The 13,385-nt window shown below is 50.4% G+C and overlaps 1 protein-coding gene and 1 long non-coding RNA gene across 5 annotated transcripts in view; one reads left to right on the top strand and one right to left on the bottom strand.

Annotated features, from left to right (window-relative positions):
• Positions 1-5,402: 5,402 nt before the first annotated feature.
• LOC148776053 (uncharacterized) lies at positions 5,403-7,790 on the bottom strand. Of its 4 annotated transcripts, none has more exons than XR_016038817.1 (3): positions 7,454-7,790; positions 6,642-7,340; positions 5,403-5,907 (listed from the first exon to the last, which is right to left on the bottom strand). It is a non-coding gene; the product is annotated as an uncharacterized LOC148776053 (long non-coding RNA). The 4 variants fall into 4 exon arrangements; XR_016038814.1 differs by having other exon boundaries at positions 5,405-5,904; XR_016038816.1 differs by having other exon boundaries at positions 5,413-5,907; positions 6,801-7,340; positions 7,454-7,788.
• A 54-nt stretch (positions 7,791-7,844) lies between these two features.
• GLRX3 (glutaredoxin 3) overlaps positions 7,845-13,385 on the top strand; it is a 30,864-nt gene continuing 25,323 nt past the window's right edge. The window contains exons 1-2 of the mRNA XM_055424385.2: positions 7,845-7,989; positions 13,277-13,385. Of these exons, the coding sequence (XP_055280360.2) occupies positions 7,901-7,989; positions 13,277-13,385 (198 nt within the window). The 5' untranslated portion in view covers positions 7,845-7,900. The remainder of the gene's footprint in view (positions 7,990-13,276) is intronic.

Below are 13,385 nucleotides of genomic sequence, written 5' to 3' on the forward strand. Positions count from 1 at the left end.
GCGAGTCTGGGGCAGTGGGCACGCGGCACAGCAGCGCAGGAGGCGGGGTTTCGGGGGCGGGGCTGGGGGCGTGGGGCAGCAGGCTGAGTCCGCAGACCTCCCTGAGGCCCCGGAGCCTTGCCTCGTTCTTCTCAGCTTTGGGGCCGCTGCGGCCTGACCTCGGAGGGGCTCGGCGCCTGGCAGAGCCAGGGCTGGGGGTCGTGTTTGCTTCCCCCCTCAGGTCCACAGTAAAGGGCTGCCTGCTGGAAGGCCCCGACTTCCCTCTTATCTTAGGAAGGAGACCTTCCCCACTAGGTATCCCCCATTAATCGTCTCATAGCTCAACAGACCATGGACTGAAAAAAGAACATATGTCATAGCTGGAAAGTCTGAAAGTCATGTGGGCATCGACATGTTTACATGAGATATTTATTCTGATTAAAATAGTGAAGCTTATTTCATACAGAGGAGTGAAGAATAGATCCTAACTTAAGCTCGAGCTAATAATGGAGTCACCACTGAGTTTTTTGCTTTACTCTGAAGGAGGTTTGGCTGCTTTCTCATGAGAATGTGAAATCCTGACCCAGGTTTATTTTTATCTTTTCAGACTTTTGTGTTTTATTTCAAAAGTTGAAATAAGACAAAATAAAGGTCTACAAGTTATCATAGGGAAGGAACGTGAGGATACCAAGGGTCAGGAAAAGGAGAATGGGTGGCATTGGTACAGACATGACAAGAGCATAGCACTCGAATCCTCTGGGTAAAGAAAAAAAATGTGCAAAATGTGTTTTGAATATAAGTTAAACTTATTTGCTGTTCGAGGTGATAAATGCTTGCAAGAGAGCACTCATTACCCCCCAAAATGTGTGTGTTTGGGACAGTGAACACTAGAAATGGGGCAGGAACAGACCCATTTATTTTATATACACACTACAGGGGACTTCCGTGGTGGCTCAGCTGGTAAAGAATCCACCTGAACATGGGAGATCTGGGTTCGATCGCTAGGTCGGGAAGAGAAAAGGAGAAAGGAATGGCTACCCACTCCAGTATTCTGGCCTGGAGAATTCCATGGACAGAGGAACCTGGTAGGCTACAGTCCATAGGGTTGCAACGAGTCGGATATGACTCAGTGACTTTCACTTCCACAGGGCAATAGAGCCTAAGCATCATTTAAAAATCGGTGGTTTGCTTTTTCCTTTCTTGTTTTGTACTAGAGGAAGAAATTTAAGGTCAGAAATTTTTGTTTCTTTTCTAATAGAAAAGTCATCCTAGCCATTGTAATCTGAGGTGACTGGGAACGCTTTCAGAATCTGACTCGAACGCAGGTCTGTTCCCATCATCCGGGGTTATTGTATACTATTACACCACCTTCCTGGAGTTGCCCCTGAGCTGCAGCAAGAGCAGTGGCTGTCACGCTATGGGGCAGGGGGCTCCCACAGCTGCTCAGCGTGAGAACACCAGCATCCCTGCCTGTCCTGCCTGCTGGACTCCAGCGGGGCTGTGGCTGGCCAAGGCTCACACAGCCTGCCCGACAGCACTGGAGAGGTTCAAGAATACAGATTTCCGAGTCATATTGATGTGGGGCAAAACCCATCACAGTATTGTAAAGTGATTATCCTCCATGTAAAATAAATAAACTTAAAAGAATACAGATATCAGATGATTAAAAAAAGATACTTGGTGTTCCTTTGCCCTACACCTGAGGGAAATGCCACCATTATCTTTTAGATAACAGAGAGGCTGGGAAGAAGGCCTTTGTAGCTGTAGTGGACTTGTGAGGCATTTTGTCAAACATATGATTGTTGTGGTCACTGGTTAAACCAGCTAGCTCTCCTGGCTTGGCCCCCAGCACTGTACAGTAGGGTGTATTCTTTAAGGGGTGTGTGTTCTCAGTGTACCCTGAATTCCTTGCACAGGTAGGAAGGGCCAGCTCTGCTCATGGTGCTTGCCGGACACTCCAGACATCTGCTCTGTGAGGAGAGAGCTAAAGGCAGAAGCGGCCCATGAGAGTGCCAAGGTCAGTGGGACGGAAGGCCTGTGAACTCCAGGGTGGAAGGGTCCCCTCTGAGACAGGACATCTCAGAGCCACATAGCCCCAAGGGGCTTGACTGCTTAAGACTTCTTAGCTCTCTTTAGAATTACCTCGGATTTTACAAGGGATCTTGTTTGTGACAGCAAAGCCATTTGTATCCTTAGTTTCTCAAATTTGAAACAAGAATTACCAACAGCAGCAGTTGATTAAACTCCAAAATAACCTGGAGAATAAATATACAGACACACCCGCACACACACCCGCGCACACACACCCGCGCACACACCAGTGTTTATATGTAAAATGTTTGACTCAAGACAACACACAGCTGCATACAAACGTACACAGTGACTCTGTATACTCATAATCAACAAAGTGCCATCACAGCTGTATCTGGATGGTCACCCAGAAAACCTAACCGTCGGGTAGACAAAGGTGCGCGTAGCAGTGTGTGTGCGAGTTTCTCCTCCTCTCTCACTGCACATCCCAGCCCTGGCCCCCGTACTAGCCGCTTTCATCTGTACAGGACAGACTCGGTACATCTTACAGCACCTCACATACACTGCTGGTTGAACTGAGAAGGCAGGAGAAGGTGTTAAACATTGGCAGGTCGGGGGTGAAGCATGTTTTCGGAGGATCGACAGAGCCTCTAGAGATAGAGCATCAGTTTGCGTTAATCCTGAATCGCGGCATCTCCAGGTTGAATAAAGAAACCACTCAACAAAGGATGCTCCTTCCCCAGGCTGAAGAAGTGGCTGGTGCCACCTACAGCCTGCAGACTGGCTCTACAACCCGCATCTGCTCTGAAGAAGACAGATAGGAACTGACGCAGGGGATGTAAAATGGGCTGCCCGCTCTCGAGATGAATTTCCTCTAATTAATTGCTAACAACTAGAAGTATGTTTAAAAATGATTTTGGCTAAAGAGATTTTGAAGATTGTAGCAATTAGATCAAGATTTGTGAACTTCATTTCTTATATATTTCTTCTAGAGTGCACCTTATGAGATGTGGTCACATCTTTTTTTTTTTTTTTCTTTTTTTGGCATATAGCAATCCGAAATCATTCAGCCCAGTCCTAGATTAGGTTAGTGGGCACACACTTATCCACACTGTCCTACCTTCTTAGGGGAAACGGGATTACTATGAAACCATCAGAGAGCACACACTTCTGAAAAGAAATGAAATGTATTTTTATTGGCGAAGCCAAGATGAAGTATGTCTTGAAATCTGTTTTACAAATAAACTTGCCCATAAATTGTCCATTCACTGCTTCGAAATCTTTTTTCACATTTGAGGAGCTGTCAGAGGGTCCCTAATAAACATGAGTCTTATTTAGTTTACTGGATATGTAATTCTTCTTTTCTTTGAAAATAATTATTTTTCAAGCAAGTGCAGCAAAAATACAACCAATAAAAATCTCGCTATGGCAGCATAAACAACCTTTATAGCCAGCATATACATAGAGTTCTTCCAATAAAAGCAGTTCCTGGTAAGGAAGGGGACAGAAAATTGGCCAGACTTTGCCAAGATCGCGTGCAGAGCTCCCAAGGGTTGACAGAGGAAACCTCACACCCGTTTCCACCTCCCTACCCCAGACTAGTTCTTGGCTATTAGGATGACAGTTGGAGCATCTCAGTTGCCGGGGAGGCCCTCGGGCCGCAGAGAACAAGGGGTGGTCACTTGGTGGGACCCCCATGTGTCCAGTTTATCTCAACATCATTTGTGAGGCAACCTTCCCAAGGCCCATTCTCGGAGCCCCCAAAGCTGATGGACTGCGGGGTGAAATTCCCTGGGGGCTCCCGAGGGGCAGAACACAGACCATCCACCTCTTAGTTACCTCATCCTCATTCCAGGCCGGGGGGGGGGGGCCCTCAGCAGGGGTTGTGCCCTGGTGGGTGGCAGGGGTGGGGCGGTCCAATGGGGGTGACCCTTTGGGGCCCCTGGGGAGGAGAGTTTGTTTAGCCCTCCCGGGCCTGCGGCCAGCTGTGGTCTGTGGTCACAAGACCACACCACCACCACACCCCACTCGAGGCCACCCCAGGGGACTGAGTCCCAGTCCAGGAGGACGCCTCCCCGGGAGCAGAGGTGCGGGCGCTCGTTTATGCCTTTTACAGTAGCTTGAGAAGATGTTATCGCAGCTTGAGAACAGAAATTAAAGCATGTATCCTTCAGGTGCAAATCTACTGTACTTACAGTTTTACTGTTTCTCGGCAGGGGGGCTCCATTAATCTTGTAACAGTGAAATTCCTGAGGAAATTAGTTTCCTCCAGTTGGGTTATCCTCAACTGGTCTTTGGGAGAGGAGTAATTAGGATTTAAGACTCTCTCTTAAAGCAGAGGGAACATTGGCCATTTTACCTGAGTAACAACACTTTTCAATGCCATGCTTTGCCCATTAAAAACCTGTGCGTCTCTCAGCTCCTTGATACAGGGTTTACGAAGATTTAGCCAGGTGGGAACTCAATTCCAAGCCTTCATCTATAGCAACCAGGTAGGTGTTTTTCTCCGCCTGGTTATTTGTGCCCACCTAGCACTCTGCACTCTGCCCTGCTGGGCAGTAACCCTTGGGCCCAAGAGGGAATAATGTGCTCTCAAAAATGGGATGGCTAAAATACGTCCTCACCTATTCAGAAGCGCTGAAATGTTGGCTGTCACTAAACATAATTACACCTCAACCACACCCACACGTCTCTCTTTGACCTGGGGTCAATTCACAGCACCTTTGTTGCAATAAATGCTGCACTTTTCTCCCCTCCGCACCCTGCCCCCCCGCCAGCCCGGGGTCGGCAGATTAGCTTTACCGTGGGCAGGCAAGTGGACCCAAGTTTGGTTACGTGTCACAGGCGGCGACGTCTTTGCATCATGGACTGGAAAGAGCAGGGGCTTTGGAAAGCTGAAAGGCACTCTGTAGCTGTGTATAACCTTGTCTGCCTGTAACTCCGATGCGACAAGCCCTGGTACATGACTGGGGCTCAGGGCTTCGCAGAGTGGTCTTTACTGCCAGACTCAGAGATTTACCTGCCGAACATTAGACCTGTTGATGTCCACAGTGGTAACTGCAAAAAGGGCACAATATTCCAAGGAGAGGACTTCCCTGGTGGTCAGTAGCTAAGATTCTGTGCTCCCAATGCAGAAGACCTGGGTTCGATCCCTGGTCAGGGAACTATATCCCACATGCTGCAACTAAAAATTTGTATGCCACAATGAAGAGTGAAGATCTGCTGTGCCGCCACCAAGACCTGGCACAGTCAAATAAATAAATATTAAGACTCCCCTGTTCTCACTCTGGGATCAAGCTCTCCAGACTCGCTGGGGCACATCCTTCTGAAGACTTTTTCTTTGCTACATTCACATATATAGTAATATGCTGTATTTATATAAGTCCGTTTAAAGTTGGTCATCAGAGCAAACACGTTGTAACACGCTGTTTTCTCCCCTCTTGTTGCCTTTTCATAGTAATGTCTAGATTTTATTTACTTTTTAAGAAAAATAATCTTTTTATTTAAAAATAATTACAGGGTCACATGCAGTTACAACCTACTCTGGTATTCTTGCCTGGAGAATCCCATGGACAGAGGAGCCTGACAGGCTACAGTCCATAGGGTTGCAAAGAGTTGGACACAACTGAAATGACCCAGCATACACGCAGTTATAAGAAATAACACGAAGAGGTTCTGTGTATGTTTTCCCCCCAAGGACAGCATCTTGGAACACTGCGGGACAATGTCCTAACTTGGACGTGGATATTCACACGATCTGCCTCAGCTTCACTTTGCGTGTGCTTTGCCCTGTGCTACTTTGGTCACATTCAGGTGAGTTTCCATCTGCAGCTGCATCTTCTCAGGCTGAGGCCCATGCGTAACTAAAGGCCCCTTTCAGTCACGGGCACGATACTGCTGAGAGAAAACATGAGGTGAGCCCAGAGTGAGTCAGCTGCACGCTTTAAAAATCTCTAGCAACCACATTTAAAGGCTGAAAGTGAAAAGTGAAAGTTGGTTGCATAATTGTGTCCGACTCTTTGCGACCCTATGGACTGTAGCCCACCAGGTCCTCCGTCCATGGAATTCCCCAGAGTATTGGAGTGGGTTGCCATTTCCTTCTCCAGGGGATGTTCCCAACCCAGGGATCGAACCTGGGTCTCCTGCATTGCAGGCAGATTCTTTACCAACTGAGCTACTAGGGAAGCTCCATTTAAAGGCTGCTGCTGCTGCTGGGTTGGACACGACTGAGCGACTTCACTTTCACACATTGGAGAAGGAAATGGCAACCCACTCCAGTGTTCTTGCCTGGAGAATCCCAGGGATGGGGGAGCCTGGTGGGCTTTCGTCTATGGGGTCACACAGAGTCGGACACGACTGAAGTGACTTAGCAGCTAACCCCATAGACTTCGTCCTACCAGGCTCCCCCGTCCCTGGGATTCTCCAGGCAAGAACACTAGAAAGAAGTAAATCAAACTTTAATAATATATTTCACACAACCCAGTATATTTCGACATGCAATCCCTGTAAAGACTATTCACGGGATACACTACATGAACTTCTTTTGGTAATGAGTCTCTGAAACTCCATAAGTCCACTTCGCCCCACCTCCCCTCCAGCAGCAAGTAGAGAGCATGGTTCAGAGCACCCACCACGTGCCAGGCTCTCACTCAGGCTCTGGGATGGACACACAGCTCCCGCCCTTGATGCGAGACCACAGACGCTTCTAACACGGTGAGGTGTGACTGCAGTACAAGGCACGCAGGAGCCCTGAACACCCGAGGGTGGCTCCACCGGGCCTGTCCTCCTACCTGGTACGGAGCCAGAAGAGCCCAGGAGGAGCCCCACGTGTCGGGGTGGAAGCAATGGCGGTAGTGAGCCTGGGATCCAGGAGGAGGGGCGCTTTGGAGACAAGGCCGGGGCTGGTCTGGGGGGAACCTTAAAGAGACCAACCCGCTCCCCCCCGGCCCTCCACCAGCCATGGGCACCGGCGGCAGGGAAAGGCGCTCTGCGGGAGGTTTCCCTGGCGATGGAGGTTACCGGCACCACGGACAAGGTCACCCAGGCTGGAGAGGAGTGCGAAGCAGCGGTGAAAAGGTGGGAGGGAACACTGCCTGGAGCGTCAGCATCAGGAGGTGCCGAGGGAACCCGGGGGAGGCCTGAGGTCAGAGGGGCGCGCGGCGTGGGCGAGCGGGTGCTGGAGCCGGGCCTGACCTCACAGTGGGCGATGGTGGGCCACGTGCTGACGTGGCTTCGGCTTCTTCAGGGCCGAATCCGAAACTCTTTGTCAGCGTTGAGGTTCGGAGAGGGCGCCACCTCCTTTCCCCGACCTCCCATTCTTCCATCCCTACCTTTTGGATTAAAGTTTCAGCTTGTTAAATACACGCTTCCCGGTGGCTCAGATGGTAGAGAGTCTGCCTGCAGTGTGGGAGACCCACGTTCGACCCCTGGGTAGGGAATATACCCTGGCGAAGGAAACGGCAACCGACTCCAGTATTCTTTCCACGGAGAATCCCATGGGCAGAGGGACCTGGCGGGCTGCAGTCCGTGGGGTCGCAAAGAGTCGGACACGACTGAGCGCCTTCACTCACTGAGATGCACACTCACATCACACAGACACACACGCGTACACCCTCCTCCCAGCCGCCTTAGGAGCTGCTGGGATCGCAGGAAGCCCTGATTTCCAGGAGCTCCGGAGGTCAGGATTCCTGAGAGTCCAGAGGCCCGGGGGTCAGCGTCCTACTTGGCCGGCGGGACGCCGCAGCCCCAGAGTGTTTCCAAGCTCGGGGCCTGCAAGCGGCCCAGGGGGCGGGGCCTCCGGGGCGGCCGGGGGCGGGGCTTCCGCGCCACCGCCCGCGCTCCGCCCCCATCGGCCGCCCGCGCTCGATTGCTCCTGTCTGGCGGCGGCAGCATGGCGGCGGGGGCGGCTGAGGCGGCGGCGGCCGTGCTGGAGGTCGGCTCCGCCGGGCAGTTTGAGGAGCTGCTGCGCCTCAGAGCCAAGTAAGCGAGGCGGCGGGCGGCAGGGCTGGGGGGACGCGGCGGGGGCCGGGCTCCCGAACGCGCGGCCCCGCCTGGGCGGCCCGGACCCCGAGCCCGGGTCCCCGCCCGGGTGAGGGAGCGCGTCCCCCGCGGACCCAGGTCCCGAGGCTCCGGGCGCCCCGCGGTGCCAGGCCCGGCGGCCCGGCGGCGGCCTCGCGGGGACCCAGCTCCCGGCCGAGGGTGGCCGCGCCGGCCCGGGCGGGCGCTGCGGGGTCCGCGCGCGCCGGCAGTTGGCGTCCGCGGGCGCGCGGGGCCGGCCGGGCGCTGGGCGCGGCTCTCCCTGCTGAGCGCCTCCGCCGCCCGCGGCTCTGGCTGGGCCCGCCGGCCTCTCGGCCCGGGGGGCGGCGCCGGAGGAGGCCGCGGGCTGCGCTGGCCGCCTGGGGGACGCCCGGAAACACCGCGGCCGGCGCGCGGGGCCTGCGGGCGCTCTCCGCCCCGGCTGAGTCGGGCCCTCGCCTGGGCGCCCGCCCGCCGCGCGCCCGGGGCCTGCGCCGCGCTCGCGCCTGGGCCGGGCCTCGGCGGCCTCCGCGGTGCGAGGGGTCCGGGCCGCGGGCGGCAGCGCTCTCGGAGGCTCCAGGCGCGGAGGGCCTGCGCGGAGCCGAGGGCGGCGGGGCGTGTGGACCTGAGTGCGGCCCCGAGTTTGCGCTGCAGGCGGCGGGGGCGCTCCCGGGGAGCGCGGCAGGGCGCGGGGCGGTGGCGGTGCGGCGGAGAGCCCCTGTCTTGCTCGCCGCGGTGCCGGGAGTGCTCGTCAGAACAGCTCCTCCGGCGTCCCGGGTTCACTCGGTAACTGGTTGACGGAGGTGGACCCGGGGAGGCGGCTGCGTGGGGAACGGCGTTGACTCACTGATGAAAGGGCTGCGGTCCGGAGGCGGCCTCGGGAAGGAGCGGCGCTGGTGCGGATCCGCCCTTCATAAGCGCTCAGTTTACCCGTCTTAAGTAGACAGCGCCTGACGCCATGAGGACAGAAAGCCGAGGCAAACACAAACGCGGTCACCGTCTCCCGGTGAGGATGAAGCCTGTTTGTGTGTTAGGCATTTTTGATTCTGTGTCTCATTTTTTATTAAACATAAAAGTCCTTAAGACGTCACAGTCGGTTAAAATTTCACTGTTAATACCGTTTGGATGCATTCTTGCCACTGGCCTGTACGTGAAATGACCCAAGTACAGAGCAGTAGCAAGAACGCATCCAAATGGTATTAACATTGAAATGATTCCTTCAGATGGGCACGTGGGAGGTGGTGCTTGGCAGCTAGGGAAGGAACAGATCTCTGCTCCTTTTGGTGGAAATGGCAGCATTTCAGAATATGAAATAGTACTTGTTAATGCCCTTTAACGTCTATTTGACGGATCATTGCTTCTCAATTTTAAAATTTCATGTGAATTGGAAATGTTTTTTGCCTAAGTCATCACATGTTTATATGTTACTGAAACCTCAGTTAGTGTATGCAGTGGGAATATTAATACCCATTTGCAGAGTAATTAAAGTTTTGCCTATTTGTAAAATATTTAACTAATATGGTCTAATACTACATGATTTTAATACATGGTAGTTGGTGTTACCTGCACAAGAATAACTTCAGGAGCAGAACATCTGAAATAACAGAGAGACAGCTGTTTATTGACCTCTAATTATTTTACTGACAAAGAACCGAGGTTCATTACTTTGTTTAAAAGCACAGTAGTTAGGATTTGAGGAGAAGGCAGTGGCACCCCACTCAGTACTCTTGCCTGGAAAACCCCATGGACGGAGGAGCCTGGTAGGCTGCAGTCCATGGGGTGGCGAAGAGTCCACACGACTTCACTTTCACGCATTGGAAAAGCAAATGGCAACCCAATCCAGTGTTCTTGCCTGGAGAATCCCAGGGACTGGGGAGCCTGGTGGGCTGCCATCTATGGGGTCGCACAGAGTTGGACACGACTGAAGCGACTTAGCAGTAGGAGTTAGGTTTGAATCTCGTCTTCTCTAAAAGGTTTTTCCTTAAACAGCGCACCCAGCACATTGAGCTATCCATGAAGACGGAGAGAACAGTGGGACATCAGGAGAGGGTGACAGCATTTATGTTTGTTTCAGGTTTATGTCCTCAAGATGTTAGGCGTTGTTCACCTAATTGGAAAGTGGAAGTTAAGCATCTAAATATGAGAATAACGTGGATAATTTAAAAGAACATTAATATCATTCTTTAATGTTTTTAAAGGGCTTACATATTTTTGTTTGATCTTCCCAACCTCTCAGGGTATTATTGCTGTTTCACAGATGTGGAAGTTAAGTTAAATTACTCTTCAAAGCCGCATTAGTAGTGATGGAATTTAAATTGTATATGTGTACTTTTTCTTTTTTACTTACGTTGGCACATACTGTTAAAAAGTTTTGTAACCTATTTAATTTTTAAAAAATGTACTTTTTGTGAGTATTTTCCCATGTTATTAAATGTTCTTTGAGATAGGATTTTTAATGACTTTATAATATTTTATGACCATGTGTTGAACAATAGATTTTTACAGTTGTTTGCTGTGTAAAATACTGGGAAGTAGTCATATACACACGTCTTCGTCTCTTTAATGACTTCTGTAGGATGGATCCTTGAAAGTGGTACAGAAATTTCTGAACGTTTCCAGGTGAACTTTTATGAAAGTGTTGTCTCACTTTATCCTTTTTATCATTGAATATTTTGATTTTAAAAATCATTTTTCAGTTTGGTAAGAAGTAATGTAGTCCCGCTGCATGCGTGAGAGGAAGAGGAAGCAGTAATTGGTGAAGTATCAATACTTCCTCCATAGTCTCTGCCCATGCGCCCGAACTCCTGAGTTCTAGATGCAGTGGGGGCCCATGGAGTGGGGGCCTGACCATGTGTTCCTTAGGCGGCTGTTCCTTTGCAGCCTCCTGCTTTCTGTGTCCCAGGCAGCTGTCCCTTCTCCCTCGGTCCTGTCTGTGACCCTTGTCCGCCATTTCCTTTGTTTCAGCCCAAGACCTTGCTTCCTACCTGGGAAAACAGGTAGGAAGTAGCCTCATCAGACTGCTGCTTCTACTTGCCCCTCCCCCAGCACAACAGATTTACTTGTAGCTTTTCACACTCTGGGGGCTTCTTGGTGGCTCAGACGGTAAAGAATCTGCCTGCAGTGCAGGAGACCCGGGTTCGATTCCTGGGTCAGGAATATCCCTTGGAGAAGGAAATGGCAACCCACTTCAGTATTCTTGCCTGGAGAGTCACGTGGACAGAGGAGTCTGATTGGCTGTAGTCCATGGGGTTGCAAAGAATTGGGCACGACTGAGCAACTAACACTTTCTTTCACTTCACCCATTCTTGATTCCTTTGCTCCTGACCCAGAGGAAACTGTCCTCTTCTCAAGGTGAATTCTTCTCTGCTCTAGATTTCCCTGTCCTGCCACCTCTGAGACCTTGAATCTCAAGTCTTCAGCCTCTCCCTGTCATTTGCACTGTCCCCTCACAAAATAAACTATGAAAATTTTCTCGCATTGAAAAAAAGCCCATCCCTTAATCTGTCTGGATCCTTGCTCTCTCTCTGTTAACAGCCCAGTCTCTTACTTGTAGGTTCCTAGCAGTTTACTTCCTCATCCTCAGCTCAGTGATCCACACACTGTTTGTTTCACCTGCTGGAATGACTGCCCACTGCTGGTCACTCTTCCTGCGCTGTTTGATGGTTGTCCCTCTCCCTTCCTGACTCCCGTGAGACCCCTGAACCTTCTCTGGTCTACTGCCAGGACTCCTTTCCCTCCATCTCTCTTAACTTGGTGTTGAGCCCCAGAGGCTCTGCCCTCGGCCTCTTCTTTATTCTCCATCGTGGATGAGTGTGGTGCCCACTGTCTCTTGATTTGGAGATCTGCGGATCAAGTGTGGACTTCTCTCTTGAGCTTGACTGTCATTGACAGCCCACTAGACTTCCTTTCGTCTCAGGTTGCCAGCTTCTGGACTGTGATTCATGGCGAGTGCCACCACTACCTAAGTCACTGAGCCAGAAACTTGGAGGCACTAAGCCCCTTTTTCTCTCAGCTGTATTGTTTTAATGGTTTAACAGTGGATTACTTCTTTCCTTGCCCAAGTTTAATGGTCCTTGTTTTTTTCTCCTTGTAACATATTTTTCAATGTGTTTTCCTGAGTTTTCGGATTTTTTTGTAGTTGAAAGTCGCTCAGTCCTGTCCTACTCTTTGCAACCCCATGAACTGTATAATCTGTGGAATTCTCCAGGTCAGAATACTGGAGTGGGTAGCCTATCCCTTCTCTAGGGGATCTTTCTGACCCAGGAATTAAAACAGGGTCCCTTGCACTGCAGGCGGATTCTTTACCAGCTGAGCTGTGAGGGAGCCTTTTTGTAGTTGAGAGAGATTGTTATTTGAATTTGGGCTTCTCAGGTGGCGGGGGTGTGAAGGAACCTGCCTGGCAATGCAGGGGCCACAAGAGACTCAGGTTCGCTCCCTGGGTCGGGAAGACCATGGCACCCGCTCCAGTCTTCTTGCCTGGAGAATCCCATGGATAGAGGAGCCTGTCGGGCTACAGTTCATGGGCTCACAGAGTTGCACACGACTGAAGCAACTGTTTGAATTTATAATTCTATAAAAGTGAAGGGTTTTTCAGTTGAGTATGAGGTTAGACTTAAAGGTATCTTTGCCAAGGTAATTTTATATGAAAATAGTTAATCGATGTGTACTGAGATTTCTAAGGATTTTATCAACAGTTTATTAGTCCACTATTCTGTCTGTTCATACTGTCAATTTTTAGAAAATACTTTGTAGCGTAATATAAGAAAGTTTGTCTGTAAAAAGCAGTTCTATCTTTTCCTTGTTTTCTGCTTATATACTTCATTTGCCTCATTTTATTCCTATTCCTGTGATCACGTCATCACAATACCATGTTTAAAAATACTGACATTAATAGTAGTTACGCATATGCAGTTATTTTCCACAACCATTGTGTTCTGACTGCAGAAATTTAGTTTCCGCAGGGTCTCAAAATAGAGTTAATTTACATGGCCAGTAGTTGAGGTGGGTGAATATTCAGAACCACTTCATGTGAGCTAAGTATTAATTCAGAAAATGTCATTAACTTGAAAATTCATCCAAAAGAAGATCTTGAAATCATATTTCAGTCTGTGTTTAATACAAGATTCTAGCAGTACCAAAACAATTCAGGCGGTCCCTGAAAGGTTTTTTTGGTAATAGAATGTAATCTATCATTATTTGCTTATTTCTAAAGCTACTGTATTTTTAAAAACTATGTTTTCCGGATTTACAGGTCCCTTCTTGTGGTCCATTTCTGGGCACCATGGGCTCCTCAGTGCGCTCAGATGAATGATGTGATGGCAGAGCTCGCCAAGGAGCACCCACAAGTTGCATTTTTGAAG

This window comes from Moschus berezovskii, chromosome 12 (assembly GCF_049115385.1).
Source record: "Moschus berezovskii isolate FMDL1 chromosome 12, NW_MosBer_1.0, whole genome shotgun sequence".
Classification (NCBI taxonomy): domain Eukaryota; kingdom Metazoa; phylum Chordata; class Mammalia; order Artiodactyla; family Moschidae; genus Moschus; species Moschus berezovskii.